Here is a 26,789-nt window from a genome sequence, read left to right as displayed (position 1 = left end):
GTCACCTCAGTCTCAGTGTCCTCCTCACTCTGAGACCTGGGCTGACAGAGGGGCTGCTGTCTGAAAGCCCACCAGTGATCATAGCAGAGGGCAAGAGTTCTGGGGGAGGAGGGGTTCAAACCAACAATTCAGTACCCCAGCCTGAAACTGATGTGTTTAAAGCTCTTTCTATGAGTGTTTAAAGAGCTTAACATAATTGCCATACAAGGTACCACGTGCTGGTTAGTGATGGGGGTGTGGCCCACCCAGCCCCAAGGGCAGCCGGAAAGTGGAATGTTGCCAAGTGCCTGGAGGACGGAGAGCCAGAAATGTCTGCCCAACAATGCTAACGACTACCAGGTGCTCTTTTAAGTCATGTCAAAGCCTTCCGTTTCTCTGGTGCCCCTTCCTTTTCTAAGTACTTTCACGTCTCCACAAATGTTTGTTGAGCGGATGACTGAGTAGATGAATAAGCAGTCCTATTAGGTAAAAGAGAAATCTTATGGCTGCTTCCCTAGCAGGGAAGGTGAGACTCAGAGGTCAGTGGGGGGTTTCCCAGGACACCAGATGGAATTCTTAGCCAACAGATCCTGACGGCTGATTCATTACCCAGAATGTTCAGCTACAGAAATTGAGGTCATGCCTTTGAGTTTTAGCTTGACGGTAAGCAAGTCTTTTGACATTTGTACCAATGATGCTGGTGGGTGTTTCCCCAAGGAGCAAGTGTATTTCCTATTGCAAAACAAGACTGTGTGTTGGGAGGGACTTGGAAGGGGTCCGGAAGGCTGGATGATGTCTTTGTTCTCTGCCTCTAGATCTCCTTTTGAAGAGAGGCAAGTTGGATCCATGATAGTAGGGACAGCACTTAGAGAGACCTCTCGGACTGTGGAAGAGGTGGAAGTAGGGCAGCCGATGCTGACTCGGGCCTCCTCCCAGTTTCAGGAAAGGGTGAACTGGGATAATCCTTTCTCTTCAGTGTGACTGGCTCCCCCTCTGCCAGCATGGCTGCTGAAAGCCTGGGTTTCATTCTGTGCACAGACACGCCCCTCCCAACCTTCACAAAGACAGGGCATCGAGAAAGATAACGGCAAAGCAGGCTGTGAACCGGGCTGGCACCCCCACGCCTGAGCAGACTGAGAAAGGGAAAATCGTGTGTGGACGTGTGAGGTCAGACAAGAGGCAGAAAAGGGTTCCGACATAGTCACCTACTGGTTCTTCTACACAATGCTGAGACCGCTGTGGCTTTCCCGTGTAAGTATCAGTGACACGGTGGTGAAAGCGTGGTTTTCACGTGGAACAAACTACAGGTGGAATACTCCTTACCCCAAATGATGACGCGCCAGGAGTGCTTCAGATTTCAGATTTTAGGCTTTTTTGGATTTTGGAACCTGTGCCTATATACACACGAGATGTCTTAGGAATGGGACCCCAAGTATACCCATGAAGTTAATTTGTTTCACATACACATTATACACACAGTCTGAAGGTATTTTGCATAGTATTTTTACTGTACCTGTGTTCTGACTGTAACCAACCCTATGAGGTGAGGGTGGAAGTTTCCAGATGTGGCGTTACGTCAGCACTCAGTAAGGTTCAGACTTTAGAGCACTTTGGATTTCAGATTTCAGAAGCCCAATGTATAGACGTAAAGTCTGATTCTATCCTCTCTAAATGTAGAGACTTAAGCAAATTATCTCCTCTCTAAATGTCAAATTTCTCATCTGTAAAATGGGGGCGGTACTGGTGCCAGCTTGGTGGGCTTGTGGTGAGAATCACATGGGGTAAAAGATTTCAAGCTCTTAGCATGGTGGCAATAATAAATATTACCGGTAGGAATAGTTCATACTCAAAGGAAATTTTTAAATAAAAGCATGTGTGTAACTAACTCCCAAAGGAGTAAAATAATAATAATAAAAAAGAACTGAAGGAAACACAGAGAAATGGGTAGAAACTGGGGTAAAGAGGAAAGGAGTGTGTGTCTTTGCCTCTGTGCTGACCTCAGACTCTGCCTGGCTTCCTCTGCCTCTGCCCCCTCAGCTCCCCCCCCCACCTCCCCCACCCCACTCACACCGGCTTCTTGGCCTCAGGCATCAGTATAACCTGGAGCACTTGTGACAGCCCAGTCACTGGTCCCCACCCTCAGTTCAGTGGCTGCAGCGTGCGGCCAGAGAATTTGCGTTGCTAACATCACGACGCCCTCAGAAGGGACCGCACTCAGAACCCGGTTCGTGGCACTCCCTGGTCTCAGACCTCCCAGGCATAGTATGTGTGGTCCTTATGTATCTTCAGTATGCTGGACGTTCAGTGTTTGTGCAGTCCTGCCCTATACTGTGGACATCTCAGGCCTGACCCGATGGCTTTCTTGTCGTCTCCGATTCCCACTGGTGGCCCAGCGATGACCAGTGGTCTTCATGCCCTTCCTCCTGGCCTCCAGGTGGCAGATTTCCCAGGCCCCACACTGTGCTTTGGCTTTGGCCCCAGCCATCCTGATCTGTCCCTGCCATCCCGCTCCCAGGGCTTGGAACTCTGCCCCACCCCGCATAGGGTGCCTCTCTGCCTTGTTCTTGACCCTCCCCTTGCAGGGAGCAGGGCCCTGGTCTTTGCTGCCCTGTGGGCAGAGCTCCCCAACTTCCAGGGGCTGCCCGGGCCCTGTGATTGTACCTCACCTGCCTGGCCACACCCAGATGTGCTGGGTGCCCCGTGGTGCCTGTAGCACTGCCAGCCTTGGCGCCAGCTGTGCACTCTGACCCCTACCTGTCTGAGCTACTGTGTTGTCAGCTTGGCCACCTCCCAGCGTGAGCTGCTGCTCCCATGGCAGGTTTCTGCACCCCACCTTCTCGGCAATACCATAAGGAACTCTCACAGCAGAGCCTTGAGATAAAACAAGGAGTCATCCCCATCAACAACAATACACTGAGTGTTGGGCATTGGCCAGCCCCGCTCTAGGCCCTGGTGACACAGAGGCACACACGACAGAAAACAGTCCTGCTCGACGTTCCATCATCGACAGACACACAAGCAACCAGCTCATCAGACGTGGCATCCGTAGCATGTTAGGCAAAGAGAAAAAATAAATAGGTCCGGAAAGATGAAGCAGGGACTGCTGGGTAGGTTCAGGGGAGGTTCATTGTAGGTAGGTGGGACTTGAAGGCCCGGCTGTGTAGGCCCTGGAGGAGAAGAGGGACCCAGGATAGCAGGGAGGAGAGGGGTGTAGGAAGCGCACGGTGATTCACGGCCCCTCCTACGGCTCTGCCAGCTTGGGAGTGCTCTTTCCTAACCCAAAGGCTTACCCACCTTCGAATTGAATAGCCTTACACAAACTGTTTAATGGGAGCTCTTATGAAAACGTGGCTCTGCGGCTGCTGTCGGCCACGAACAGCACCCGTTAGTTTGTCCCGTTCTTTCCCGTCATTCCCAACACACTGCAGATGTGTCTTGAATGCCTTTCCTTTAACCGGCCTCCTCTGTGCCCCGTAAACTGTGCAGCGCCACTCCGTTTCTCTGCCCCTTACACGCTAAATGCTGGTGCCCACATGCCCCCGTCTTCGCCCCTCCTTCATCAAAAGGCCTCTGGTTGAGAAATCCGACGATTCTCTCTTCACACGTTCAGCTCACAGGTGCTGCGCCCCATTGGCCACACCCATCCTCCTTGAGCAGCTCTCTTCTCCTGCTCCTTATGGGGTCTTCCTGTGCCCACCATTTACTGTTACTTCCCAACTCCTCTGTGGGCTCCCTCTCCCCTTCCCAGCACCTAAAGTTTGGAAGGCACAAGTCCTGGTATTCAGTTCCAATCTGCTGTCCCTCCTAGAGGGATCAGATTGAACACCAGGGTTTGGTTTTAAATGCTTCCTCTCTGCCAAAGACCCCAAAGCTCCCATCTCCAGCCTTGAGCTTTCCCCTTAAATGCCAGCTGGTCCGCTGACAGCTTGATGGGACCTCTAAAGGGCCCTTTCTTTTTTTTTTTTTTTTTTAACAGAGTTAGACAGTGAGAGAGAGACAGAGAGAAAGGTCTTCCTTTTCCATTGGTTCACCCCTCAAATGGCCACTACGGCCAGTGCACTGCGCCAATCCGAAGCCAGGAGCCAGGTGCTTCCTCCCGGTCTCCCATGCGGGTGCAGGGCCCAAGCACTTGGGCCATCCTCCACTGCACTCCTGGGCCACAGCAGAGAGCTGGACTGGAAGAGGGGCAACTGGGAAAGAATCCAGTGCCCCAACCGGGACAAGAACCCGGGGTGCCGGTGCCACAGGCGGAGGATTAGCCAAGTGAGCCCCAGCGCCCGCCAGGGCCCTTCCATCTTCACATGTCCGAAGTAGACACTGGACCTCCCCTCCGCACCTGTGTCCCCGCCACTCTTTCCCATCTCAGTGAATGCCACCACCATCTCCTCCAGCTGGGACCAAAACCTAAAAATGGCTCCAATTCCTCTCTCTCTTTCACACTTCACATCTGAACCAGCCACAAGTCTGACAGTTCCACCTGGAAAGCGTATCCCGAGTGCCACCTTCTCTCTCTCCCAGCCACCAACCGACACCCAGCTTAGCTTGTCTCAAATTTAGCAAAGTCTCCTGCTTCCATCCCTGTCCTCATTAGGCCTATTATTCACACAGGAGCCAGAGCAACAGTGTTTAAAATAAGTGACAGCATGCCACTTTCCACGTTAAACCAGCCCAGCGACTTCCGGTTCCTCCAGGACTCTCTTCCCCAGACCTGCGCTCTCTGCCTCTCCCCTCTCCTCCCTTGCAGCCACCAGGCTGCAGTGGCCTTTCTCCTCCCTGCACGAGGCTCCCTGACTCTTGCCTTCGCACTTTCATCCTAGATGATCCCTCTGCCCGAAACTTTCTTCTCCCAGATTTCCCCAGGGCTGGTTCCTTCCTGCGGCTCTACTTCCTTCCTGAGATTTATCAGACTGTGTCTTGTTTATTGACTGCTGAGGGCTGATGGAAGTCTGCCCCATCGATGTATCCTCAGGGCATCGGACAAGGCCTGGCATGAAGGCATTCAGGAACAGGTGGCTGGATGGCTGCACGCGTTCCGTCTGCTGTTGCCATCTTTCTATGAAGGAAGGGCTATTTGGCCCCAAAGATGTAGACAGGACAGTACAGTGGCCAACACAGTGGTGCTGGAGTGCGGCTGCCTGGGTGCGGATCCCAGGGCCACCAGGACGATGCCCTCAGGCTCAACTTCTTTGTCTTGGCATGAGGGCTCTGTGGTCTGTCTGTGCAGTGGGACACTTGTCAGCCACACAGAGGTATGGAAGGCCGATCCATGCTACAAATGCTGAACCTCAGAAAGGTCGCCATGAAAGAAGCCAGGCACCGCGCCACTTGTCATGTTTCCACTACCATGAACTGTCTAGAATGGGTGCTTCCGGAGAGGCAAGAAGCAGACTGTGGCTTCCAGGACCTATGGGGGATGGGGCCTGGGAGTAACTGCTTGATGCGCAGCGGGTTTGTCTTGGGCTGGTGAAGGTGTTCAGGAATAAGACAGAGGTGGCCATGCGACACGGTGAATGTACTACATGTGCTTCCAGCGCTTACTTTTGTTTTCTGTGAATTTCACCTCATTTAAAAAAAAAGAAGTGGGGCCTTTAACAGTGGCCCCTACTGCACAGGGATATCACAGGAGTAAATGAAAAGTACCTATCACACAGGCTGGTGTTTCTCAAGTAATTCAGACATGTTAGCTCTTAATCATTAATTTCAACAAACATAACCTTATGAAATACCATGCCGCCTTCTTAATTTTTCACATTTCACTGGAATGATAACTGGAAACTTCATCAGACATCTTGTCTATGGATTAAAATTTTGAGAACCCTAAAAGTAAACAATTTGGATAAGTAAGATCAACTTTTGTAAAAGACCCATTTTGTAAGCTGACCTAACTCACTTATTAAACAGAGATAGGGAAGAGGGTAGCCTGTGACAACCACACTGTGTCGAATGGGACAGAAGCAAAGGCCCAGTGAGTGAATGCGGGCCGTTCGGCTTTTCTCACTGAAGGGAACGCACGAGCGCACAAGACAAGCGCACAGGCAAGCGCACAAATCCCAACACAAACAGCAACAAGCCCCACGGCGGCGAAGACAGCCTGACCTCCTTACCTGATCAGGAAAAACGAATCAACCCCGAGGTAGAATGGGCCACTGCGAGAGTAGAGGTACAGTGGGTTTTTAAGCACCCTGGTCCTCCATTCAAGCACATTATCTGTAGTAGACAAAAAAAAAAAAAAAAAAAAAAAAAAAGGCGTGACTTTGTTTAATAGCAGCAAGTCATGTGATCGCGCCCTCCAGAAAACGCCAAAGGTGCACGGTTGTATGGACAAGGGCTTCAAAACCCAGTGTAACTCTCTCAAGGGGAGAACTTAGATTGGAAATAAGAGGTGGAGACTGGGGTCCATAACTGTGGCTTTGTGCTGTCCTGGGCCTCTATCCGGGACATTTCCTCAACCCTGACATCTCTGAGAGACCACCACCACTGTTGATGGGAGGCTTCAGGCTGTAGCCCCAGGGAGAAGGCCGGGACCCACTGAGTCCTTACCAGCCTTACCAGCACACTGTGGTTTTCTACGCCTGCCTGCTTTTCAGGGAGAAAAACAAATGTTAACTTATGGCCTCGTGAAGCGTAATGAGAAGCAACTCGGCTCCTTGGATGATGCAAATACAACACTCAGGGCTCCCTGCTCACCCGGCAGCCTCTGCCTGCCTAGTACCCAGGAGGAGTTAAAGAAGCCAGCGGGCACTAGTCTGGAAACCCCACTCAGGGAGGTCCTGGGCTGCCTTTCCAACAGGAAGAAGGCTCTAGCAGGGAGGGCGCCGCTCTCCATCCGTGGCCCCACGTGGCCGTACCCCCCGGGAGGGTCTGTGCTCCCTCCCTGCCCTCTTCCAGAGCCGAGGCTTGTCAGCTTTCGCACCCAAAGAGAGCCACGCGGTCATCTGGCTGGCGTGTCCCGAGATGATCCAGAGTAGACTGGAGACGCGGATGCCATCCAGGACGGGGCAGGTGCCTCCTGACGCCCTCGCAGTCCGGATGGCCGGCACGGTCTGCTGCCAGGAGAAACACCGCAGGGCACGGCCCATGGCTCCTAGGAACCCTGGGCAAGAACAGGGGCGTTAGTGTCGCCCCGAGAGCCAGACCTACCCACACACACTGCCCCCCAACAGGAGCCGGCGCCCACCCACGCACTGACCCCCAACAGGAGCCGGCACCACACCCGCCCCAGTGATCTTGACCTTGTGTCAGAGCTCTCGGCCAGCCCTGGACAGTTCAACCCCTGAACTATCGGGGAGCTTTTCATTTGGTCTCCCTTCCCTGCAACCTTGACTTTCCCTAACAGACATGACTGAGGTTGGTGCCACACAGTGCCTGGTACAGAATAGCTTCCCAAGCTCAGGTCCCCGATGCCAACCTCTGACCCTCGTCCTCTTTTGCCAAGGGTCAGAGAAGACGAATGTGGACATCAGTCAGAAGCCTTCTGACCCATAAAGCCAGCGTGTCTCTGGAAATGCCATCCGTGGGGCGTTTGAACCACTTACAGATCCCTAAGGTAGCAGGTGGCTCTGTGACCTGTGCTGTGGGTCTCATCAGACACTCCTGGCTCCGGATCTGGCTGACATGCGTTCACCCTGTGACTTCTGACAAGTGGATGAACTTCTCTGTGTCCAGTGTGCATATCCACGTGATGGGAATCAACTAGATCTTGTTATGATCGCAGGAGTATCAGGAAGACCAGTGAGGGGATGTCTGTCATCGCTCTGAACAGAAACCCACCCAGATGCAGCACACAGGAGATCACAGCTCCACCACTAGTCATGGCCTCTGACCTCTTCGTCTGAATGTGCTCCCTTTAGTGTGCAGTTGAACTTGACTTAACCCGAGTGGCTGGAATTGTGAAACACGAGACTCTGAACTCCAGCTGCCTCCGAGAAACATTTCTCCTGGACAGGGCTCGGCACCTTAAACATTCTGGGTACCAGCTAAGCCCTTGCAGAATTAAAACCTATTCACAAAAGAGAGCTGGCTTAGCCCCAAGCTCTGGTGATCTAAATCAGTTTCTTAAATTAATAGCCTAGCATTTTGAAGTTCTAGCCCCAAAGAGTTTTTCCACGTGAGTCACTCCTGTGGACTGTGTCTGCTTGAAGGCACCTCACTCACTCATTTAGAAGGATTTCGTGCTCACCAGGAATTGGCAACAATTTTGGCAAAATCAGCATTTTCCCACACCTAATGGCACCTAGCTCCTGCCCAGTTTCCTGAGAAGCCACATGGGGCCATGGAGAGACACAGGCCCTGGATTCTGCCAGGTTCCATGGAATTCTGTCATGTCCCTGAGTCTCTGTTTTCTTGTCTTTAAAGCAGGCAAAGCTTTCTGAAGTGTTACTGTGAGAATTCTAGAACAATGTCAAGCATCTAGCGCAATGCCTGCCTAGGCAAATAAGTGCCAGGTATATTTTTAATTTCAAAATCGATGATTTATATATTATTTTCAGTTATACATAATAAGCAATATTTAGCTTTACAATAAACATCCCACATTTCTAGTTTAAGAAAAAAAACATTTGTTTATAAAGCAGTTACAGAGCAAAGTTAGAGAGAGATCTTCCATCCCCTGATTCACTTCCCAAATGGCGCAACAGCTGGGCTGGGCCAGGCCGAAGCCAGGAGCCAGGAGTTTCAGCGGGGTCTCTCACATGGGTGGCAGGGGCCCAAGTACATGGGCCATCTTCCACTACTTTCTCAGGGGCTTCAGAAGGGATTTGGACTGGAAGTGGAACAGCCAGGACTTGAACCAGCACCCATGTGGGATGCCGGCACTATAGGCAGAGGCTTAGTGGCCCCACACTTCAAATTTTAAAAATGCCATAAAAATGTGGACATTTGAAAAAAAAAAAGCTGAATATTCTTACAGCACAGATTTATCCCTTAAATACATTTTGAAAGATGTTTTGAAAAGATTTTAAAAACTGACTAAAAATAAGTTCCAGATGACAATGCTTAAACATCTCCTCCTCTTTGACACATCATGACTCCGTAGTGACAAGCACTGAACAGATCGAATACGGCATTTTTTCCGGTATACAGAATGGCCGAGCTGGCGCTGGCACTATTTTGGAGACATTTGAATGTTCTTTTCCACACGCTTCTGATTTTCGATGTAGAAGACCGGCATTTAGTTGATGCAGCCCTTGCATCAAGGTCATTGTAAGAACTCCACGTGCAGCATGTGGCCAGTCCCTTCCTACGCCACCAAAGGGCAGCATGCAAGGTGACACGAGAGACAAAAGCATAAAAGCTGTTGCCAGCAATCTTGTTCCCAGCATCTTCTCAGTGGCTTCCTGGGTCCCATTAAAAAGCACACAGTGGCTACCGCAGCCAGATTTCCAAGGGTATAAAATACGGCAAAGAGCTTTATGCCACCCGCAAGACACAGCAATCCAGTTACGAGGGCAGGAAAGAGAATGCCAGAGACGAAGCACACGACAGACCATTCCAATTTGGTGTTAAATGACGGGAGGAGGCGTCCAGGCCCTGACTGGCCAGGCCCTGCTCATGGCTGCTGGGGACCCACCAGAGCTTCTCCACGGCCTACACCCGTGCCCACCGCAAGACCTGGAACCCAAACTCACCCCGGCACAGTTTTTCCCCATGGAAGTTCTGCTCATCGGTGAACGTCCCCACCAGTGGTTTATCAAATCTGAAATGAAGTGGTGGTACGGGAGACAGCTGAGTCGCTTTGTGCTCATTTGTGCCTGGAAGGTGTTAGACCCCCAGGGCCATGGATGGGGAGGACCAGGTGGAGGCCGGTGGCCACTGCTTCCCGTAGTGAGGTTCCCCGGGAGGGGCAGCTTCAGCCCCACCAGGGGCTGGCTGGACATGCGCGTTGCCCTGAGTCAGAGGCTTTGGGTTGGGGCCCAGCACCTTGTGCTGTGACACGCCCTCCGGGTGGTTCCGACGCGCACAATGGGAGAAGTGCTGGGTGCCACCGTGCTTTAAAAAAATCTTGCAACCCATCTGAGTGTTGTGTTATTGCTGTGAGCCACTTTCAGCAACAGACCACAAACAAAGGATGAGCTCTGACGTCCAGGGCCTGTAGCCCATCGCTGCTCACTTCATGGCAGTCTGGTAAGGGCGGCCACGTGGCACAGGGGTGACACTCCAGTGGGGTCTCCCGCATCCCTTGTCAGGGCACCTGGGTTCCCGTCCTGCCCCCACTTCCCACTCCAGCTTCCTGCTGTGGCACACCCTGGGAGGTAGCAGCTGGTGCCTCAAATAGCTGGGTCCCTGTCGCTCATGTGGGAGACCCAGAGTTCCTGGCTCCTGGCTTTGGCTTGGCCCAGCCCCAGCTGGTGCTGGCATTTGGGGAACAAAACAGCAGATGGGAGGTCTTTCTCCTTCCCCCGCCCCCTCGCTTCCCTTGTCTGCCTTTCAAGTAAAATACAAGCACATAGAGAAAATTTGTTAATCATTCTCATTCTCCACAGTCACTCATGTTTCCCACCTAAATATCGACAGAAAACCACCCTGGCTGGCACCGTGGCTCACTAGGCTAATCCTCTGCCTGCGGCCCGGGTTCTAGTCCCGGTTGGGGCGCCAGATTCTGTCCTGGTTGCCCCTCTTCCAGTCTAGCTCTCTGCTCTGGCCCGGGAGGGCAGTGGAGGATGGCCCAAGTGCTTGGGCCCTGCACCCGCATGGGAGACCAGGAGAAGCACCTGGCTCCTGGCTTCGGATCAGCGCGGTGCACCGGCCACAGCAACCATTGGAGGGTGAACCAACAGAAGAAAGACCTTTCTCTCTGTCTCTCTCTCTCACTGTCTAACCCTGCCTGTCAAAAAAAAAAAAAAAAAAGAAAAAAGAAAAGAAAAAAGAAAGCAAGAAAACCACCCTAAGTAAGTGCTGCAGTTACTTGCAGGATGAAGAATCGAGACCAGAAAGCCCATCTTGGCTGTAAACTTCTAGAAGGTACAGCAGTGCCGTGTTGATTGGACTTGCTGGTGAACGTAAAAAGAATGAGGAAAAAAGGCTGAGCCCTGCTGTCCCTCCTCGATTTCCAGTCCTCCCAGAATGTGGTATTTTACCCCTGTTGGTATTAACTACCAAAAAAAAAAATTGCTATGGCAACAGAACAAGAGCAACCCCCATTTTGAGACCACTGTTAAATATAACAGCTGGAAAAGGAGTGTAACCTCAGGGTTCCCGTCACAAGGGGTGCTCATGTTAGATTGGGAACCTAACATTTCCATACCAGGTGTGTCTGCCCTAAATCCTGTGATCTGACCTTAAAATGCAGGCCTACACAAGCTGGCTGGCCACAGATGACAGCAATGGTGAATTCGAGTGATTGTAAGCTCCCGGCCACTCTGACCGAAGCCCGCGGCCTGGCCTTGGGGCCCACCAGTCCTGCTGCTTGTCAGCTAGGTCCACAAGCGAGAGGTCTTGCAAATGAAAGCCCCCTGCTCTTTCTCCCTCTCCCCCACCCCCACTTCCCTGAAGAGGATGAGGACAAGGGGAATGAAGTTTAAGAGGAGGTGAGTGTGCAGCATCTCAATTCCTTCCATAAATCCCATTTTCCACATGTGGAAACTGAGGCTCACACAGCTCAGCAGCCGAGGTCAGAGTTAGCGATCAAAGCAGGTCCGACTGGGGATTCTCAGTGTGTGCCCTCTGCCATGCCGACCATGACCATGGGTGTCTGAGGGTGGCCGGGGCACCGACCAAGGTCTGGAACCACATCACGTGAGAAGCGCTGACGGGTTTCTGAGACTCGGGCGAGGCCACTGGACTTGTCCTCGAAACCTGACAGGGCTGGAACGCACACACAGAGTGGGTGTTTTCCAGGCCCCTCGATGGCTAAACCAGGGCCATGGGTAGAAATGGCACAGCAGCGGGGAGTGGCCTTCATTCGGCAGCCTAACGGTTGACGTTTCCTTCGTGGGTGGGTCTAAGGGCCAGCGCCCACTGCTAGAGTCGCCTGTGACTCTGGGAAGGAGATGGCCCCGGGGCCCTTCTGAGCTTTCCCAGCTCCTTCTCAGATGGACGTGGCTCGCTTTTCTTGTTGGTGAGATTTTGGTTGGTGTGGCTCGTTTTGGTTTGTGCCCTAAAATCTGAATAGGACCTGAGAAAATCCTCACACACCAGACATCCACCGTGAAGCCACTTTCTCGCGTGTTCATGTTCTTCTGGTCCGGTCACTGAATTTTTGAAAAGTTTTGTTCCCTTGGTTGGAGTCAGGAGGGACAGTTATGTAGCTTTGCGAAAATCATTCCCCACACCCTGAAGTCCTGTGCATCACCAGACTCTTGTGCGAGATGCGGACATAAGGGCACTTCAAAAAGTTTGTGGGAAAGAGAACTGAAAGATCAAGTTCATTTGGGGCAGGGGGCGTGGGGCATGGGCCGTGGGCAGGCATTGGCCTGGTGGTTAAGAAGCTGCTTGGGACACTTGCATCCTGTGTCAGGGTGCCAGGTTCGAGTCCTGGTTCCGCTCCCTATTCCACTTCCTGCTTGATGGCTTCCCAGTTGATGGCTCAGCTAGTTGGGTCCCTGGCCCAGCCCCAGGTGTTGCAGACATTTGGGAAGTAAACCAGCAGATGAAGATCTCTAAGTACTTCCCCCTCTCTCTCCCTTCCCTCCCCTTCCCCCACTCCACCCCAGCGCCTCTCTTGCCCTACCTCTGTCCCCACCCCATCTCTCAGATAAATACATAACTTTTAAAAGATAAGTTTGTTTTGGTGCTAAATCTTTGAGATTCAAGCATAGTTTTCTGTACCATGTGAACTTTCCGAAGGCCCTTATGCCCGGTGTGTGCCTCGCATGCAGGCAGGTGGAGGTGAAGGTCACGCCCTTGGCTCCTCAGTAGACCCAGCACAGTGTGGCTCGCGGACTTCCAGCCTCTCACTGCGCACTGGGCTGGGTGCTTCTGCTGCTCTGATGAGTTCGTGTTGCAGAACCACTCCCCTGGCTCCAGTGTGTGTGTGAATCGCTTACCTCGATGATGGCGGACACGTCTCTGAACCGCGTGTGTCACTGTGACAGTGAAAGCACACGGTGTGATCGTGGAGACCCAGGGAGAGTGCCTGCAGTGAAACCCTTGCTGCAGTCTGCCCTTGTCTGTGATTAACACAGAAACACACTGGGCTGTCACACTGAGGAAATAAACAGCGCTTTTAGTGGCCTCGCCTTGCCCCAATAGGCAGACGGAAAACAAAGCCCAGAGACCCCCCCCCCCCCATGCCCACATTCTGAAGCTGTTGCATTCCCTGGAATCCAGCCCTGTAGGAAGTCTTTTCCAGCTGTGCACTTGTTTATTTCCCCTCTTGGGGGGTCTTAGTTTCATTAAAATACCTACTTTTTCCTCTGCTTGGGGCTCCTGCTGGTAAGAGAGTGCGCAACCCATCGGCCTCTCCAATTTTGTTTCTTAGCTCCTCGCTCTCCAGCTCTCTCAAAAGTAGACTCCCGTAAGTGGAAGAAGGGGTTCCATGGACTGACAGTGTCCCAGGGGCTGACCCCCAGGCGCTGGCTGCCACGCAGAGGGTTCCAGCCAGAGGGAAGGCGAGGCCCAGCAGCACGATGAACCTGCAGGGAGAAGACGCATGGCAGCCAGGCCTCACCTCTGTGACGCCAAAGGAAGATGCAGAGAGAACAGTCCCGTGAAAAGCAGAACTGCTGAATGTTGACATGAGCAGATATTTAGGGCGGGCATTTGGCATAGTGGTTAAGACTCCACTTGAGAAACCTGCATCCCCTGTCAACCAGAGAGCCTGGGTTTGAGTCCTGGTTCCAGCTTCCTGCTAGTGAGTACCCTAGGAGGCAGCAGATGACAGCTCAAATACTTGAGTCCCTGCCACCCTCCTGGGACACTCACACTCAGTTCCTGGCTGGCCTTGACCTGGCCCAGCCCTGGCTGTTGCAGGCATTTGGAGAGTGAACCAATAGATGACAGATCTCTTTCCCTCCCTCTCGATCTCCCTCTCCCTATCTCCTTCACTCCCTCTGTCTCTCTCTCTCTCTCTCTGCCTTTCAAATAACAGCCTATATTTAATAATTTTATTAGTGGTAGATGATGTTCTGGGAATAAAAATCACAAAAAAAATTACAAAGGAAATGATTTCACTTGACTCCATATTATAACTGTAAAAAATACATAAATAAAGAGCAACCAAAACAAGACATCATTTGCAAGTGCTGTGACTAAGGATTCCTATATTTCATATCTAATGCAGTCACACACTCCTGGAGACAGGCATACATTGCGATACCAGTGCCGTTATGCAGTTTTGTCCTGGAGCTAACCCAGAGTGTGCTTATACCAATCTAGAAGGTGGATGGCCCTGGTTCAATGTGGCCTCTTGGTGCAATCAAAAGGTGTGGTAGGGGCCAGCACTGTGGTGTAGCAGATAAAGCCTGCAGCACTGGCATTCCATGCGGGTGCCAGTTCGAGTCCCGGCTGCTCCACTTCCAATCCAGCTCTCTGCTAGGACCTGGGAAGTACCCATAGGGGAGACCTGGAAATCCGCCCAGCTCTGGCCTTTGTGGCCTGTTTGGGAAGTGAACCAGCTACAGCCCTGTGGGAGACGCAGAGCCTCCAGTACAGGCCATTCTTGGGTGGTCACAGGACTTGAGGAACAGGAGTATTTAGGGACAAGATACAGTACTGCAAGTTCCTGAACCCCAACCCCATTTGGTGTGGCTGGCTTCTCCTTGAACACTGTTTTTTTGTTTTGTTTTGTTTTTTTCCTTTAAGATTGTATTACAAACAGAGAGAAAGAGAGAAGAGAGAGGGAGAGGTGTTCCATTTGCTGGTTCACTCCTCAAATGGCCACGAGGGCTGGAGCTGAGCCAATCTGAAGGCAGGAGCCAGGGGCTTCTTGTGGGTCCCCCACGCTGGGTCAGCGGCCCAAACACTTGGGCCATCTTCTCCTTTCCCAGGGTATAGCAGAGAGCTGGATGGGATGTGGAGCAGCCAGGACTCAAACCAGCACCCATATGGGATGCAGGCGCTGCCTTGGCCTACTACGCCACAGCGCTGGCCAGGCCCTGAGCCCTTTGCACTGCCTTGTTGGTGGGTCAATGTGATCTCCCTGTGTCTCGTTCATTCTGGCTTCTGTAACAAAATACTGCAGTCTGAGCAGCTGATAAACCACAGAAATCGGAGGCGAGGAAGTCCAAGATCAAAGTGCCGGCAGAGTCGCTGTTGTGAGAGCCCACTCCGGAGCCTTGGGGCCAGATTCCTCACAAAGTGGAAGAAGCTAGGGAGCCTCCTGGGGTCTCTTTTATGTCACCTGATCATCTCCCAAGGATCCTGCCCCCTAATATCAGCCCGTTGTGGGTGAGGTTTCAGCATAGAATGTGGGAGGGCACGCGGTGTGGTACAGTCGGGCAGCATGACCAGCCTCAGCCAGTGAATGAGGATACCCAGCTGGATGCAGCTGGGAGGGGGACTTGCTGTAACAGCCTCCACAGCCAGCATCCCACCCGGGCACCCCGGGTGCCTGTACTTACAGACACACGGCAGCAAACGGGTCCAGGGGGAACTTGCCAGCAGCACATCTGGCCACACCGCCACCGGGCGAGGAGGAAGAATTTGTTGTAAACAGAGGGAGGGAAGGGGCCAGAAACGAAGTGTTTCTGAATCTTAAAATATCTACCGAGAGAGAGAGAGAGAAAAGATCCCATTAATACTTGAGATTGCAATAATGCTGTGTATGTCTCCAAGTGCATTTATTTCTGTTATTCCAGAATAAAACCTTGACATTGGAGAGGGCAGGGGGCTTTTACTACACGGTCAGCCCTCTGTGGCTGGGGGCCCCATGGGCACAGATTCAGCCAGCCAAAGGTCCAAGTTATGTGGGAAACGCTTGAGCTGAACCGAGCACGTCCTGATTTTCTCTCCTTGTCATTGTTCCCCAAACAACACATTTATCAGCCCCTTACATTGCTCAGGTGTCAGTAATCTGGTGATGATTTAAGGCACCCGGGGACAATGTTTAGATTATAGGGAAATTGTGCCATTTTGTATGAGGGATGTGCATCCATGGATTTGGGGACCCACTGGAGATCCTGGACCAATTCCCTGTGGGTCCAGAGTGAGGAGTGTATCTGATTCACAGACGCGGCAGGGAGGAGCACGCGAGGGTGCTGAACTGGGAACTCTCAGCCTGGCCGGAAGTGGATCCCGGTCTCCCGAATTCTCAGCCTGCCCGGACTCTCGCACCCTTGCCAGCACCTGGCTCTGAGAACGACAAGCCTGAACATGCACCGTGGCCAACTCACATCTGCTTGTGAGCAGGTCCCCCCGACGATGGCGATAAATGCAATGGAAGATGGAAGAACACAATGAACGCCCACAATTCAACCAAAGTTTCCGGTTGAACTGACACTACAAAGCATCAACTTAGGATGTAGGCTGTGAGTCACTGGGAGAAATGCTTTGTGAGGCTCTTGCTGGTGACACAAGGGCACCTGTCGCGAGCTTTGGTGAACCTCAGAGTCACCTGACGGCCTGTTAAAGGGGTTGCTCTCTGCCTCCCCTCCCTGCAAGCTTCCGACCTGGCAAATCCAGACAGGAGCCCAGAGCTGACATCTGAGTTCCCAGGAGCCTGTGCAGCTCACGGGCGAGCACGTGGTGCGCGCCAGGACCAGAGGCTTCCAAACCCCAGCAAAGGATAGTGCCACTGTGGCTTCCTAAAGCCGTAGTGCCAGCTCTGAGTAACATAAGCACCTGTTCCATGTGAGATGCGTTTTGTTCTTTATTTCTAGGCCTTCAACAACCTGCACAGAACTATCCCCCTTGTTTTATAGACAAGGAAAATTAACCTCAGATCACAGTGTAGGAGTACAGGTTCTGCGGTGTGGGAATCTGGGCCTCCACCTTGCCGTGAGGCCGTGGGCATGTTACCTGCTCTCTGCCTTGGTTTCCCCCCTTGGTGGAGTGAGGATCCTGGCAATGTTCTCTCCATGGGACTATTGCAAGAACTAAATGATGCCATAGTGGAGAAGCCCTCAGAACAGTGCCTGACCCACAGTAAGAGCTCAATACGCGTTGGTTGGCCCTCAGGCTGCCTTGTCTTAACACACCCAAAGTCAGTAAAAGCAACCGATGCTCGTGTTCCCTCAACCAACCTCGAGTATCTTTGTGGAGGTGGCTGGAATGGAGGTTCCAGTCTTCACACAAGAAAGGATTCAGGCGTGAGACGGAGAGGAGCGAGCAGCAAGGTAGCGAGGTTGAATGGGGTAGGGAAGTTGGGACCGCTTCAGAACAGACGGGCACCTCTCCAGGCGGAACCTGAGGGAGTGCCCAGCCATTCAGACGGGGGTAAACAAGGTTACTTTGTTTAATGGCGAGAACATGACACCTGACACCTGACGGGCCAGGCCTACACATCTCGGCACAGGGCTGAGAGCGCAGTCTCTATACAGGCTGGGGCTCCTAAGGGAATGGGGCCCAGTTCTTCCTGCCCCTTCTCCTTCCTCATACCGTCCTCTCCTGGACAGGGGGTTTTCTGGATGTGAAATAGGTAAAATTCCTCCCAAGCTTTTATTACCAGGTAGCCCACTAAGCTCTGGACAGAAAGAATTCTCCTGGGGAGTGTTCCTTGGAGGGAAGCCTAGGATCACCTATGGCGTTGCTGGGGATGGGCAGGACTTTGTAGTTGAAATACTGGGCTGCTTCTAAGGCATGCATCTGAGGTTACAACATTCCTTTCCAAGGCTGCTTTGTTTTCCTTCAGCCCCTCTCATACCGGCTCATTTCTGTCTTCCCTGCCTAACGTCTACACTGGGCCAGATTCCAGGTCTACACAGGGAAACGGGAAACCTTTTATCTGTTTCCCACCTCTTGGCTAAAGGCGCCCACTTGGGCGCTCTCTGTCAATACCTGCCTGTCCTCTCTCCGTAGCAGCCCTGGTTTCTAGGATTGTCCCTGGCACACAGTGTGAGATCGAGTCCTTATCCCCTGGCAGTGTTTCCTGGTAACCCAGGCATGCGTATTTTCTTTTTTCTTGACAGGCAGAGTGGACAGTGAGAGAGAGAGAGAGAAAGGTCTTCCTTTGCCATTGGTTCACCCTCCAATGGCCGCTGCGGCTGGTGCGCTGCGGCCAGCGCATCGCGCTGATCCTAAGCCAGGAGCCAGGTGCTTATCCTGGTCTCCCATGGGGTGCAGGGCCCAAGCACTTGGGCCATCCTCTACTGCACTCCCAGGCCACAGCAGAGAGCTGGCTTGGAAGAGGGGCAACCAGGACAGAATCCGGCGCCCTGACCGGGACTAGAACCCGGTGTGCTGGCGCCGCAAGGCGGAGGATTAGCCTAGTGAGCCGTGGCGCCGGCCAACATGCGTATTTTCTTACTAAGTACCCCTTTGGTTTTCTGAAATGAGTAACTCCCAAGTGCTTTGATCCCAGCACACATGTGTGATGTCTCCCGCAAAGACCAGATACGCGACTGCTCAATACTTTCTGAACGAAATTGAGAACAGGAAACGGTATGGTGTGAAATGCTTTGGGCTCCCTTCACATCCTTTTTTTCAAGGAGTTACTGTGAGGATAGCCCCATTTTTTCCTGAGGGCTTGGTGAACCCGTAAGAGAGACTTGTGAGGGGAAGCCTGCAGCCCCACTGTTCTACTGGGTGGGCCTCGCCATTCTTACAGGAAAGGAAGGTGGAAAGAGAGCAGTTCAGGATTTACTGTGAAGGACTGTTAAACACTGGGGCTAAACAGCTCAGCACCCATTGCCTCTCTGTGTGATCACCGTGAAATACTCTAAAATTTCCAATGGCGAGTCTCTGAGGATAGCCATTTACTGTTGAGTCTGGGTAAAGTTTGCCAACCCGTGTCGAACAGACGGTTCCGACAAGCCCCTTCTTCTCCGGCTCTTGTGTTCTGTCTGTCTAGGCAGGGCCCCTGGCTGCACAGTGAACTCAGGAGGATTTGTCCAGTGTCTGTCAGGAGGCACTCAGTGCAGGGCTCTGGGCTAAGTGGCTGGGAGTCGCCCTCTTCCCCGCTCCCTGTTGGATTTCAAGGAACTCACATAGGAAAGTAGACTAGGTAATATTCTAGGTTGAATTGAGTCCCTTCAAAAAAGGTTTGAGACCTGGCCGGCGCCGTGGCTCAATAGGCTAATCCTCCACCTTGAGGCGCCGGCACACCGGGTTCTAGTCCCGGTTGGGGCGCTGGATTCTGTCCCGGTTGCTCCTCTTCCAGGCCAGCTCTCTGCTGTGGCCAGGGAGTGCAGTGGAGGATGGCCCAAGTGCTTGGGCCCTGCACCCCATGGGAGACCAGGAGAAGCACCTGGCTCCTGCCATCGGATCAGTGCGGTGCGCTGGCCGCAGCGCGCTGGCCACAGTGGCCATTGGAGGGTGAACCGACGGCAAAAAGGAAGACCTTTCTCTCTGTCTCTCTCTCTCACTATCCACTCTGCCTGTCCAAAAAAAAAAAAAAAAAGGTTCAAGACCTAAGCCCTGGACCATGTGAATAGGTCGAAACAGAACCTTTACTGATACCGTCAACTCGGGATGAATGAGTCAAGGGTAGAGTGTGCCCTGCATCCACTCTGAATGGTGTCCTTATAACAGGGAAGTCTGGCCACAGAGACTATGGGACCATGGACACAGACCAGAGTGACCCATCCACCAGCAGGGGGCACTGAGGGCTGCAGGTGGGCACCAGGGGACTAGCAGAGGCACAGAAGCAGCAGTTCCTCCCGGAGGACCCAACCTCACCAACATGTACCATCCTGTGGGTGAAATGTTGCAGCATCCCACGACAACAGCTTTGCGGTGCAGTGTTTCACGCAAAGCTTTGTTCAGAAGCAGTGTGTCCCGAGCTGCAGACATGGTCTCTCCTGCTCTGGGGGAGTCAAGGATGCGCCAGCAGCTACCGCCTGGTGTTGCTGAGCTGGCTGTCCCCACATCTGTAGAGGGAATGTTGGCAGCTGCATCAAAGAGCCTTATGGAGTAGCTGACAAATCCTTTCCAGATGGGGCTCTTTGCCCCTGGACAAAGGTGCCCTGACTTCTAGCCCAGCCTTTGTGCCGAAGCTAGAGAAATAGCCTTGGCCACAAAGACCAAATTCCACTAACACGTTCCCCAGTCCACTGAGCTCACCCTGACAATGCCCTTTCCTTCTTCCCGTTCCCCAAAGAGAACCTTCACCTCGTTTTTCTCCAAACACTACCTTCTCAAAATGTCTTAGTGTCAGTAGCAATTATTTCTCTTTAAATTTTTATTAATTTTAAAGGCAGAGTGATACAAAGCCTCCATTTGCTGGTTCACTCTCCAAATGTCCACAACAGCCAGGGCTTGGCCAGCCTGAAGTTAGGAGCCCAGAATTCAATCCAGGTCTCCCCCATGGGTGGCAAAGACCCAAGAACTTGAACTACTACCTGCTGCCTCCCGGGGAGCACATTAGCAGGAAGCTGGATCTGAAGCAGAGCTGGAACTCAAACCCAGGGTCTCGAATATGGGACGTGGGTGGCCCAAGCTGCAAGTTAACTGCTGTGCCAAAATGCCCCCCCTTAGCAATTGTTTCTAAGATTCTCTGTTACTCTGACATTGACTCTGGCTGGTAAATTTGGCATAGCCAGAAAAATCAGACTAATTAATAAATCTCTTTAATAAAGACCACGATATCAGTAAACTTAGGGAGTTACTTATTCACTTGCAATGCTAATTTAATGAAAACTGCAAAATTTATCTTTGTTTCCAGGATATTTATGACTTGTCCAACAAGAATTTAAATTTGTCTTTGATAACAATTTGTGTTTTTTAACAACATAGAAACACTTGGCTAGAAGCTTTATAAGGATCATCATAAATTCAGAGGACAACTGAAGGTCATTGAATACTAGCTGCACTATCAACATATTAATGCAGAAAGCAATAATGGGTCACATCGGTTCTTGTTTAGAGGCCTGGAATAAATACAAAAGACTCCAGTGGCAGAAATTTTAAAGCTCTTGCCTTGAAAAGTTTGCAAGACTTGGAGGAAGTCAACCCATCTGGACTTAAATGTCTTCCATCTGCATAGCTGAGGTGAGCTGCGATACAAAGCCTGTACAGATGTGGGAGCCAGGGTGAAGGTCAGAGCCTCCCCCTGCTGTACAGAGGAAGGGTCAAACGTGGAGGGATCAGGTGACCTGCCCGAGATCACACAGCTGGCAGGTGACCACCAGGGCCAAAGGCCATTCCCACACACGGGCATCCCACAAGTCTAGTGCTAGTGGCTTCTGGGTTTGGCAGGAGACAGACTGTCACACATGGGCCAGAGCAGAGAACACACAATATGGAAACCAGACCCCTCATGCCTTTCTTCAGGCCTGTCTAGGCAGCTGCGAGTGACTTCCTGTTATTAAAGTCTCAGCTCATACCCCTTCTTGATTCCCTGTCTCGCCCTTCCTACCACTCCAGTGCTATCTTATCACCTCCTCTCCCAAGCCCCACAGAACTGCACTATTCTTAGTCTGCTGGCTTGATCAGAATGAGAGGTTGGTTCAGTCCAGAAGGAGTCGCCTTTGTTGGCTCGAAGGAATCGGGGGTTTTCAGACTTTGCGCTGAGACGCTCGTTCGCTGGGTATTCTGTACCTACCCAGTCGTGACATCATAGTCACATCCTCTTCAGCACAGGAATCAGGGACGCACACGCCCACACTGTAGTCAGCTCCATCCTGGGAAACGCAAACAGACATGCTCTGTAATTTCAGGCTTCACGGCATACGCACGGGTTCGTATACGCTAAGCAACACCGCCGTACTGTCCGTAAATCAAGCACATCGGGAGAGGGCAGAGAAGGGGGTTGAAGGCAGAAAAGCTTTCTAAGTTCTTAAGACATGGATTTTCCATTCCAGAGCACTTCAAGTGAGTTTCCAGAACATCACATGCACCCAAACTGAAATAAAAGTACACCCCCAGGCCTATACTGTGGCTTGTTACTTTGAAAGCAGACACTGGTTTGGGAAAATCTGCCCCATTGCATTTCTCTTCCATATTTCAGGTCGTTAGCAGTTGACTCTCTGACAATTTTCAGTATAATTGCCAAGTTGCTATGACTTGGTAGCAGGACACAATGTATCAAGTAAGGAACTTATTAATAAATCAAGCTAATAATTAGAATGTCTGTTCCAATAAACAAAAGATCAAATTATAAATGAGAATTTCTGAGATGCTTCTTTTAAATACATAACTAAGTTGATTGTGTCAGCCAGTCCTTTCTCTCCGATATCAAAACCATTAATCTGCTTTGAAAATGACATTTGTCTACACAGATGAAGCCCTCAAGCAGTCATTACCCAGGACCTTGGCAGGATGACTCTCCCCGTCTCCATTGCTAACCATTACAAGATCAGTTTATAGCTTAATATCAGAGATCTTGGACTTCTTATTGTTGTTTCATGCAATTGTTGTTAGCCTACCAGTAATGTGATTTTCTTTTAGTGTCATGTGACACACATAAAATCCGTCTTTGTATTTTACAAAGGACTGTGCCCTTCACAGTTTATTTTCTGAGCACTAAAAGGATTAGCATGCTTTGAAAATAGTGGGCCCTGCAACCTTGGACCACTGATCGAGCAGTGTAGTCCTAAAAGCTATGGTCCAGCTGCTATGATGACCTCAAAGTCATGTTTGGAGCTCTGCTGCTGAGAAGAGGCTCATGGGTAATGGAAGTCCACTCCCCCTCTGCTGTCTCCCTCAACTTGGTGCTGAGTCTGTAAGTATGTTCCAAGGTCCTCAGGGTGATCCACCCTGTACCAAGCACGGTGTGATGCCTCGGCAGCAAGGGGCCAGGCTAGGGCTTTGGGCAGAGGGGAACGGAGAGAAAACTCAAAACCCAAGTGGTGGAGAGTCTCCGCTCTACCCTAGTAACAGCTGGGCCCAAGAAAGAAGAAGAAAGCCACCAACGCACCCAAGGAACGTGGACAGAATCATGCTAGCAGAGTTGCCTCCCAGCATTTGACCTTGGATTCCCCATGAAGGTCATTAAGAGGTCTTACCCCATAAGCAGACTATCTCAGATCTATGTGGTTTGTGGACAAGGGTCTGGTGTAATGTCCCACACTCAGGCGCCGAGCAAGTTTCTGCTAATGTGGTAAAACTTCACTTTAACTTTTTGCAAAACATCCTAGTCTTTTTGTGTCTGGTTTTTGGTTTGTTTTGTCATCAGGAAGGGCAGTGCGTGCAGTGGTCTTGGATGCCGTGCCGTGGTGGTGACTTGTCCTCCAAGCACAGCACGCAGACGCTTGGGCTCACCTGCAGCATGTGAAGTTTGCAGTACTGCCCTTGGAAGCTCCCCGTCGGGGCATGGGTGGAGAGGCACTCGCTGTAGGACCCCAGCCTGTCGAGGTTTCCATTAAGAACGTTGCTCCCAAGCTTCCCCACGGAGTCATACACTGAATTTCAAAGCAGAAGAAGTTGGTAACATGAGCATCGTCGTGTCACATTGAAAGGAACCTACAGGTACTCAGCTCCACATGTAAACCTATAAACCTATCACATGTATGTGAAAAAAGAAGAGAGGGACCAATGTCCAGCCTAGAGGTTAAAGCACCAGTTAAAATGCCCACAACCCATATCAGAATACTTGGGTTCAATGCCTGGCTCCAACTTCTGACTCCAGCTTCCTGCTAATACAGGCCTGGGAGGCAGCAGGGATGGCTCAAGTCATTGGGTTCCTGCCGCCCATATGGAAAACCTGCACCAAGTTCCTAGCTTCTGGCTTTCGCCTAGCCCAGACCTAGACGCTGTAGGCATTTCAGAAGTGAACCGTCAGATGGAAGCACTCTCTTTCTCCCCCTCTCTGCCTCCCAAATAAATATTTTTTTTAAAAGAGAGAGGAAGAGATCTGCTGAGAATCCACTCTCCATGTCTGTGTTTTGCATCCCCATTCTCCCTGACCACCAGGGGAGAAACAGCAGTGAACTTCCTCATGCTATCCCATGGCTGTCAATAGTTACTGCGAGAGAGTTCTTGGTTAAGATGTTTCCTGGGGAGTGGAGAGATAGAACTAAAACTTGCTAACTCTTCTTTGTCTCCATACACATCTAGGGGAAAAAATACTGGAGTCTTTAAATAAAAAAATTGTGTCTGGTTTTGTGGGACCTTACATTGCAGAGTTATTTACTGATGGATGGATTTATTAATTACCATTGGAGCAGTGCACAGCACCCCCAGCCTGGTCCTGGCCGGGCCCTCTTGGCTGTGTGTCCCACTGCTCTGCTAAGCACTCACCCCTCCCTAATCTCTTTGGTTGTATTGGTTGTACTTCTTTGAACTCCTTGAGCCGTCTGTTCCCATGACTGTGCTTCAGACTACTCAGACTGGTCCAATCCATTGTCATTGTCTTACATATCTGTTCCTTGGGGATTTCCATATTGTGACCTTGGCCTATGCACCCTTGTTCCCTCTGTGAGGTGAAGCGTGCTGAGGGCAGTGTGGACGCCCAGGACACCCAGCATGGCACCTGCTCAGGAATCTAAGAGGTGTGGCGAGGTCCTGGGTGTAGGACAGAAAGACCAGCGTGCCATAGTCACCGGCAATGCCATTTGCTGCTTTACCAGTAACGCTGTCCCTCTTGGAGGGGGGGGGGTTGTTCCCTCTAATTGCTTTAAAGAAGTGGCACTGAGACCGTTATCCACCAGCTTGAGAGCAAAGGGCAGAGGGCAGGGAGTGACTGGACAAGGGCCCAGGGTCCCTGGCCAGCCCTGACTGCCTGGAAGAGGGGCACAGCACACCAAAGAGCACTGCCTGACACAGCTGCCTCGGCTGGCGCTGGGACCTCGTCCTCAGGGCCACCGTGGCCTGTGGTTGTCAAAGACTGGCTTGTAGCTTGTGCCCGTGGCTCCTATCCGAGCCTCACCCCCAGAGTCGCTGTGGAAGTCCATGAGCCTTTTGCGGTAGCCTCAGGTTCACTGACTTCAGATAGGAACTTTGCAGATCCCTTATCTGGAGCTCTGACTCTGCCCTGGAGGGCCTTGGAATCACCTGAGGTTTTTTGCTCCACCCTCACAAAAGATGACTTAGTTGGTCGGGGAGGGGGTGTTAGGCAGGACCAGCTTTTCAGAATTTCCCAGGTGATTCTAACACGCAGCCAGGGTTGATTGCTCTGACGGTTCGGTTGGATTCCAGGCTCCTGAGCAAGGCTTAAAAGGGCCTTGGTGCTCAGGCTTGTCCCAGCAGCCTCTTCTGCCCGAGCCACGCTCACTTCTCTGCTCCGTCGCAGGATTGCGCTGGGCCGGGGCCTGTGTGTCTTGCTGCCTGAGCTGTCCCCATTCCCCACCTGCCTGGCAATGCACGCATCATCCCGAGTCTAACCCGAAGGACTGTCTCCCCAGGAAAAGCTCCAGACTCTGGCTCAAGGTGTCCACTGAAAGGTACGTTGCCCTCTTCATCGTGTACCTCTCTGTCTCCCACAAGGGGAGAAGGGCATGTCTTAATGTAATGAACAGCTGTTGAATTGAAACTTTGAAAAAACTAAATTCCTACACCCAAGATCCAGTTCCACAATGGTATGAAATCCTCCCTGTCAGCAAAGCAACAATACAGCTGGACACATAAACTAAGTAGAGGATGCTGGGAGTTCCCTCTCCACCGCTCACGGGCAGCCCAGGCTCTCCAGATGAAAGTTTAAGAATCTGGAGCTACAAAGAGTTGAAGGAGACAGAAACAAGAGCGATGTCGATATTGAGCTTGTCTTCCCCCTTAGGTGAGAACTGAGGGGCGGACAGACGGGGAGACCCAGTTCTTCATCTGAGAAGGTTGAATTCGTGTTTTATTTCCAACTGCTGTGTTGCTTTATAAACTGCTTGCATTTGTGGGTTTTTAGCTGAGTTCGTGTGCGCATGCATCAATTGCATTTACTTTCTGGATATCAACTCCAATGGACAAGGGTGCCCTTTTCCACCCTCATCTCTGTCTCTCTCTCTCTCTGCCTCTCTGTAACTCTGCCTTTCAAATCTTTTTTTAAAAAGAGGCTAGGGTGCAGGTACCATCCAAACCACAAAGTACCTCGTGATTGCCACAGGAGGAAGGAATAGACTAGCCCAGTGATGCACCACACCTGCTACTTCAAATCACACGGCAGTTGCTCCAAGTTTTCATTTTCAGAAGATTGAAAACAAGTTGTTGTCTTCATCCTGGGCTAATTGGCAGGTAGGTTTTCTTTGTCATGTGGTGTTGATGATGAGTGACTATTAAAGTGCACAGGTGATTAATTTCTGGGTTTGGAGGAAGGAAAGACGATCATCAACTCTTAAATTTTAGTCTGATGCTCTTACACCATGAGGAGAGCAGAAGCTTCTGGAATGCGAGGCCAGAGGCAAACCCTACAAGGAAGTCTTCAGCGTGAACAGCCAGTGTTTATCAGGCACCTACCGGATGGCCGTGTTAGACTGCGGGTCCTTAAGAGCTGGAGTTGCCTAGTAGTTGATACAGGGCGTACAGGTAGACTGCTGCCTGAAAGGGCCCAGGAAGAGGTCTGAGTGTGTTCTCAGTGTCACCGGCTAGTTCCTCAGGCAGGCTGCGTGGGCCTGCTCCACGGTTGATCTTGGGGTGGCAGAACAACCACAGGTGTGTGCACTTCTGTGGCTGCTGCAGCAGATGGCCACGCCCTTGGTGGCTTGAAAGAACAGAAATGTGTTTGCCATGTTTGAAACATCTGTGTCACCGAGACAAGAGTGAAGGTGTGAGCATGACTGTGCCCCTGGAGGCTCTAAGGGGGGTGGGTTCCTTACCTCTGTCAGCTTGGGTGGCTGCTGGCCTCCCTTGCTTTGTGGCCACTCCAGTCCCTGTGTCTGTGGGCAGTCTGTGTGTGAGAGCACGTGTGAGATATT

At 51.6% G+C, this 26,789-nt stretch overlaps 1 protein-coding gene across 1 annotated transcript in view; it reads right to left on the bottom strand.

Annotated features, from left to right (window-relative positions):
- The window catches only part of LOC133766374 (O-acyltransferase like protein-like), a 59,961-nt gene that overhangs the window by 14,079 nt on the left and 19,093 nt on the right, over positions 1-26,789 (bottom strand). The window contains exons 3-8 of the mRNA XM_062200035.1: positions 23,212-23,351; positions 21,554-21,632; positions 15,477-15,618; positions 13,324-13,550; positions 6,893-7,072; positions 6,084-6,186 (exon numbers count right to left, since the gene is read on the bottom strand). Coding sequence (XP_062056019.1) covers positions 6,084-6,186; positions 6,893-7,072; positions 13,324-13,550; positions 15,477-15,618; positions 21,554-21,632; positions 23,212-23,351 — 871 coding nt within the window. The remainder of the gene's footprint in view (positions 1-6,083; positions 6,187-6,892; positions 7,073-13,323; positions 13,551-15,476; positions 15,619-21,553; positions 21,633-23,211; positions 23,352-26,789) is intronic.

The sequence above is a fragment of the Lepus europaeus genome, chromosome 9, assembly GCF_033115175.1.
Source record: "Lepus europaeus isolate LE1 chromosome 9, mLepTim1.pri, whole genome shotgun sequence".
Taxonomy (NCBI): Eukaryota; Metazoa; Chordata; class Mammalia; order Lagomorpha; family Leporidae; genus Lepus; species Lepus europaeus.
The sequence above is the reverse complement of the archived record's forward strand: the minus strand, read 5'-3'. Positions and strand labels throughout refer to the sequence as shown.